At 41.4% G+C, this 6089-nt stretch overlaps 1 protein-coding gene across 1 annotated transcript; it reads left to right on the top strand.

The window, feature by feature from the left end:
* The first annotated feature begins 495 nt into the window (after positions 1-495).
* CCNG1 (cyclin G1) lies at positions 496-5685 on the top strand. The gene is made up of 7 exons (XM_015875957.2): positions 496-680; positions 951-1214; positions 2075-2328; positions 2896-2974; positions 3060-3158; positions 3378-3572; positions 4227-5685. Exons 2-6 carry the CDS (start codon positions 951-953, stop codon positions 3567-3569), a joined length of 888 nt encoding a protein of 295 aa, XP_015731443.1. The 5' UTR covers positions 496-680; the 3' UTR covers positions 3570-3572; positions 4227-5685.
* The last annotated feature ends 404 nt before the right edge of the window (positions 5686-6089 follow it).

The raw sequence follows: 6089 nt of genomic DNA, 5'->3' as shown, positions 1-6089 counted from the left end.
TTGTCTGGCAAATATATCAAGAAATGAAGCAGAAATTTGTAACATTTCAAGGTTTACAACAAAAGAAAAACTTCTGAGCAACTCAGATCGACGATCCAACAAATGAAATCCTGATGTTCAATAAATGTAAATACAGTGAAGTCCACTTTCAAGCACCCAGATCTGATAAACAGAGCGTGCAATTCTTTGGGAAGCAAAACAAATAAACAAACAAAAACACTCACTTGGAAGGCTACATTCACACGGCATTTCTGGAAATTAATATATATATTGCCTTACTTCTTAGTCCGAACACTTCCACAAGCACACACCACAAGGGATCATTTGCTTTTAGTCAATGGATCTAAATAGTGAAACATCCGAAATAACACCCCAAAAAGTTTCAGTAGACGAAGTACCTTCCACGTGCACGCCTTCCAACACCGGCCATGTTCCATCGCCGCCATTAGATGGAGCTGCAGAGCAGCACAGCAGGCTGAACGTCAATCAGCCCCGCGGGGTGGGCCGGGCCGGGCGGAGCGGAGCGGGGGGCGGTGTAACTGAGCGGAGCCGAGACGGGTTTATGGCACCGTGCGGGTGGGGGTCGGCACCCGGGTGAGTGGGGGCTGTGTAAGGGTTGAGGCTCGCGCAGCGCCTCGGGACCTTCCCCCGGCAGAAGGAAGCAGTGAGGCGGCCACAAGGTAAGGGCACGGAGTCGGACCCAACAGCCGGCGGTTCGGGTTTCTCCGCGCCGTGCCCGCATCGCTGGCGGTGCAGAGCGGGGCGGTGGGCGATTCGTACCCGCTCGGTGCGGCCCCGAGGTGGATGAGGACAGGCCCGGGCTTATCCCGGACATGTCCTGTGCGGGCGGCGCGTGCGCGGCCCCGTCGGGCCCGGGGTGGTTCGGTGTTGTGAGTGTGTGTGTGTGTGTGTGTGTGTGGGGCTGCGTTGGAACTTGTTTCTTCTTGCAGATGATCGAGACGCTCGTGAGCAGCGATGCCCGCGCGCTGCTGTACCAACTCACAGCTCTGCTGGAGCAGGAGGTGCGGTGTCAGCCGAAAGGTTCGGGCCTGAGGTTGATCGAGGCTGCCCATGATAACGGGCTCCGAATGACCGCCAGGCTGCGAGACTTTGAAGTGAAGGATCTGCTCAGCTTAACTCAGTTTTTCGGCTTCCACACGGAGACCTTCTCGCTGGCTGTCAACTTCTTAGATAGATTCTTGTCCAAAATGAAGGTATGGCTGTTTAAAGTATAACCTCGTTAGCTTCTCTTCGCTGCGACCTTGCTCCTGTTTATGTAGAAGGTCTTGCTTTGTTTTTAGATGGCTAAAGGTTAAGCTCCTTCCCCAGATCCTGATTGCAGAGCTTAAAAAATGGCTTTCCCTGGTTGGATTTCAGCAGTGCTAAGAAAGATGCTTCCTCTGAAGAAGAGAAGGAAGGGGGCGTCTGTTCCAACTTGAGGGTGCCCGTAGGCTTGGAAATGCAGGCTGCGTTATTGCTTTAGATCGAGACAGGCTGTCTGGCCTGTTGCACATACCCAAGAACACGCTGAATTACCTCACAGTTTACTGCTGTTTAAACCCACTAGTGTGTCTTAGGTATAACAAGAGTTGGGATACTGTTCAGCATTTATTAATCATGTAAAATGAGTGTCTAGCTAGCATTCTGTTCTTTAGCATGTATTTGGCATGCTGACCTGGGTTATTTGTCTTAACAAGACAGGATTACTGCTATTCCAATTAGTCCAAGACAAATGCTTGACTTTCTTGTATGTTAGTATGTCCCTTAAAAATCAGAAGGCTGGGTGGAGTATGAGACTTCTGAATCCAAAACATGCCCTTACAGATTCTCTGTGGTTCCCTTTTATACATACATACATATGTGTGTATATATGTATATACACTAAATTCTTGGGATAAGCCAATATGTACAACACTTTAGGTCCTACACAACCTCATTAAGAAACTAGTTCTACCAAATCTTTTTTTTTTTTTTTTTCCCCTAAAATAACATATAATTTGGTACTTGCATATTGAAATGGTTTATTTAAGGCTTCCCTCTTTAAAAGTAACAAAAAACTTTGACTTTTCTTTAGGTACAGCCTAAACACTTGGGCTGTGTTGGATTGAGCTGCTTCTACCTGGCTGTGAAGGCGACAGAAGAAGAGAGAAATGTTCCCTTAGCCACCGACTTAATTCGAATAAGCCAGTATAGGTTCACTGTTTCTGATATGATGAGAATGGAGAAAATCGTATTGGAGAAGCTGTCTTGGAAAGTCAAAGCAACAACAGCCTTCCAGTTTCTACAGCTTTATCACTCGCTCATTCATGAGAATTTAAGCTGTGAAAGGTAAAATATCTCAAGCTTATTTTGTTAACAGCTGCAGGTGATCAGGAAGCCTATGTTGGAAAACAAGCAGATTTAGTCAAGTAATTGGCCTTTGGATATTCAAAAAAAAAAAAAAAGAAAAACCAACAAAACAGGATAAAACCTTCCTCCTTAATATTAATGTGAATACTGAGGTGTAATGTTATCTTAAAATGTTTTTTTTTGTTGTTGTATAAAGTCATTAAATGAGTGTTGTTCTCTAAGTCCCAAAACAAATTACTCAACAGTGATAGTGTAAGAATGTTATGTCTGTAAAGCCTTACTGCAAAGGTTTCAAAATAGGGTTTCAGAAAAATGTTCCTTTTAGTAGTTAACATTGAAGCTCCCTTGTGCTAAATCTATTTTGATAATGCTGTTTTTCCCACTGTAATGCAAGATTTATTTTGGGCATGAAGACTGTCAAAATTTAACACCTGCTTGACTAAAATAGTTCTTCTCCTGGTACAAATGAGGCCCTTGTTTAGAGAAGAGTGGTCTTAATAAATGTTGTGTTCTTGTGCAACAGTGACTTATCTGTTTTTATTACAGGAAGAGATACCTTAATTTTGAGAGACTTGAGACCCAGCTTAAGGCATGTCACTGCAGAATCATGTTTTCTAAAGCTAAGGTAAACTTCTTGTAAGCTGGTTGGTGAGACTGGAGAAACTTTAAAGTTGCAGATCAAAAATGTCATCTTATCTTTCTCTCTCCAGCCTTCTGTCTTAGCACTGTCTATTCTGGCACTAGAGATAGAAGAACAAAAACTACTGGAATTGACAGAGGCACTGGAATTTCTGCAGTTGCAGTCCAAGGTATGGATAAAGCTTTTCAGGGTGTGGGAATAAAAATGCATGTGAAAGCTTTCTCGCTGGGGGGAGGGGAGTTCTATTGATGTGCTGGTTTCTATTTTCCTCTTTTTATCTTCCATCTGGCTTGAGATGTTTGGCTTTTTATCTTAAGTAGCTAAAAATGCATATGTAATTTAAGGATGTAATGAGTTAGTAACATATGGATTCTGTCTCACTATTTAGATAAACAACAGAGATTTGACCTTCTGGAAGGAGTTGGTGTTGAAGTGCCTTACAGAATATTCCTCGAGCAAGTGTTCCAAACCAAATGTCCAGAAATTAAAATGGATCGTGTCTGGACGTACAGCACGGCAGCTTAAACATAGCTATTATAGAATAACACACCTTCCTACAATTCCAGAAACCAGCTCGTAATAGGTAATAACCTGTAAAAGCAGCTTCTCACAATGTAGAATTAATTAGCTGTTAACTATCTCAAAGTTTCTTAGTCCATATAGGTAACCTGTTGGAGATGTAAACGTAGATGTAGTAGGCCTGTCACAGAGGCTGGTCTGTTCTCATGTTCATGCTTGAGCCTGTGATGTACCTAAAGAAGTGGCTACCTAATACGTGAACACTGGAAAAGGAACTGATGCTTTGATGTACTTTGGGAGCAGAAAAGTATTCTACAGACATTGGAACCTCATTCAAACTTATATACAGAGTAAAACTGGTAAAACAAAAAGCAGGGGAAATACTTAGCTTGCTCCTATCACAGAAAGAATCAAACAGGAAACAGCTGCCTTTTAGAATCTGTTGCAGTAGTTCACTGAAGCCACTTAACGACAGCTTCATACACTTCAAGTTGAATAGCTGTCCATTTAGTAAAGTCTGAAACTCATTTGATCACGCACATTGCAGTTGATTAACTGAGCAATCATGCATTACTTCCTCATCTAGACTTTAATTCGGAAGGCTACGTATCTTCTTTAAAAGCTGTCTTTCTGTGTTAAAGTCTCTTTTGTGCTTTATTCTTGTAGTCATCCCTTTGTTAGTTGATTGTTCTTTATGGTTGTTTTGTTTGTGTTACAGGAGTACAATAAAAGGAGAGAAGCAGCCTGAAAACTGTTCATAGACAGATGAAGATTTGAGAAACAACTTAAAAGTGAAGAACTTGACTCTGCAAGAATACCGAATATAAGAATACAACTGGTAGCAGTTCAGACTAGAATTCCTTGCAGCAAATGTTCTTTTCCATGATGACTACGATACCTAATATTAGCTTTTGGTCTTACTTACTAGATGACTTACTATTTAAACAGTAAAATGTCACAATACAGATGCAAATAATTTAATACCTTATAGTTTATAGAGCAGCTTGTGTAATCTAACTTTGTTTTACAGTAAATGCAGATGCAGAATTATATATTAAATGGAAAAAAATTGGTTCACTTTCCAAAGACTACATGCCACTAGGTAAACATCATCTGCAGTAGCATGGTGCTTCAGTGTCTCAGGCAAACTAAAGACCCATCTTACTCAGTACTGATAGGAAGAACACATGCTGGTCAGTCCGCCTGACGTTCTGTTTGGACAGGAGCATGCATCTGTGTTCCTATGGGGTAGGGTGCTGGCCTTTTAATTCCAGTTTGGGTTCATGGTAAGGCTTTGCGATTCCTATTGTGTAGCCATTAACAGTGCATCAGTAACATCAGTATTATGTAAGAAGTGTGGTTTGCTGAGATTATGGATGAGGGTGAGTGTGTGGAAACTTCATAATACCTAGTGATGGCTGGGGAGAAAGCACCGCAGCACCTGCTCCTAATTGGGTACCATTTTGTCAGGGTTCTACTGTCCAAGGAGTAAATGCTGATACTGAACAAGGACAAGCAGTCAGAACTGTTCAAGCTCCATTATGCTCCTATTTAAAGGCTACTCAAGATGAGGAAAATCATAGACTGTTTAACAGCTTACTAAATTGCTGTTTTTGCCTTAAAATTAAGTCAGTCCTTGAAATGTATCATGCTGCTGGTACTAATGTGAAAGTGAACAAAAAGAACATGTTATTGTATGTAAGATGTAGGATGATTTGGAGAATGTTGCTTATGACTCCTTGAATTCTGTTAAAAGTCGGTTGTTGTATGAATGGAGTCAGTGGAGAAGGAAGGAATCTGCATGTTTGGAATACTGTGGACTTACCAAGCTAGCCTACCAAATCCATCTCCTTTATGGTAATAATGGATGGGGAGATTATTCAGTTTTCTCAACCTAGTGAAACTTCTCACAGAAAACTACATTCCAAAGCTCTGTACTGGATAAATCAAGCTTTCTCGTAGACTCATGGGAATGGTTGTGCTGCATATTGAATTGGGTTTTCCATCCACCAGTGTGATACGTGCATTATGCTGGCTTCTGAAAGGAACACAGGTGATGTAGACAAATGGGCAGTCAGCTTATTTGGAGAGAACAAAACGCAGTGTGCAGTTGTGCTGGTATTGTGACATCTCAAGATATGTACCTTTCAATTAAACATTGGAATGCAAATAACTGAGTAACTTCTTTTTTTCTCTAGTGTATTACAAGATGTTTTAATAGGAAGTCCACAAAGCTGCTTGTAGCTGAATGCGACCTGGTCAACCTCTGTGCAAGAGATAGGAGACTAAGGATGTATTTTAAGAGGTTGAAGCTGCAATGAGAAAGGCTAGGAAAGCAAAAAGGAAAACAAAACAAAACTTGATCAAATTATTTGAGCTTGGCTGGGTTTGTTTTGGCATCTCAAATGATTTGGTGCACCTAGACTGCCTAAAGACTACACTGTGTTAATTTGACTTCAAATACCTTCCCCTCTGTATCTAATAGTACGTATCATCTATTTCTGTGTGTTGTAGTAATTACACAGATGGGACTTTTAAGATCAAGAAGAACCTACATTGCCAATTCCAAGGTTTCAGTGTT

The sequence above is a fragment of the Coturnix japonica genome, chromosome 13 (assembly GCF_001577835.2).
Source record: "Coturnix japonica isolate 7356 chromosome 13, Coturnix japonica 2.1, whole genome shotgun sequence".
Taxonomy (NCBI): domain Eukaryota; kingdom Metazoa; phylum Chordata; class Aves; order Galliformes; family Phasianidae; genus Coturnix; species Coturnix japonica.
This window is presented reverse-complemented; position numbering and strand designations above follow the sequence as displayed.

What these genes read in the sequence shown, in the direction of transcription:
- CCNG1 (XM_015875957.2), top strand. Translation starts at nt 951, where the DNA reads ATGATCGAGACGCTCGTGAGCAGCGATGCCCGCGCGCTGCTGTACCAA. An exon ending in GATTCTTGTCCAAAATGAAG is followed by an intron (nt 1,215 to 2,074) that starts GTATGGCTGTTT and finishes ACTTTTCTTTAG; the next exon opens with GTACAGCCTAAACACTTGGG. An exon ending in GAGAATTTAAGCTGTGAAAG is followed by an intron (nt 2,329 to 2,895) that starts GTAAAATATCTC and finishes TTTTTATTACAG; the next exon opens with GAAGAGATACCTTAATTTTG.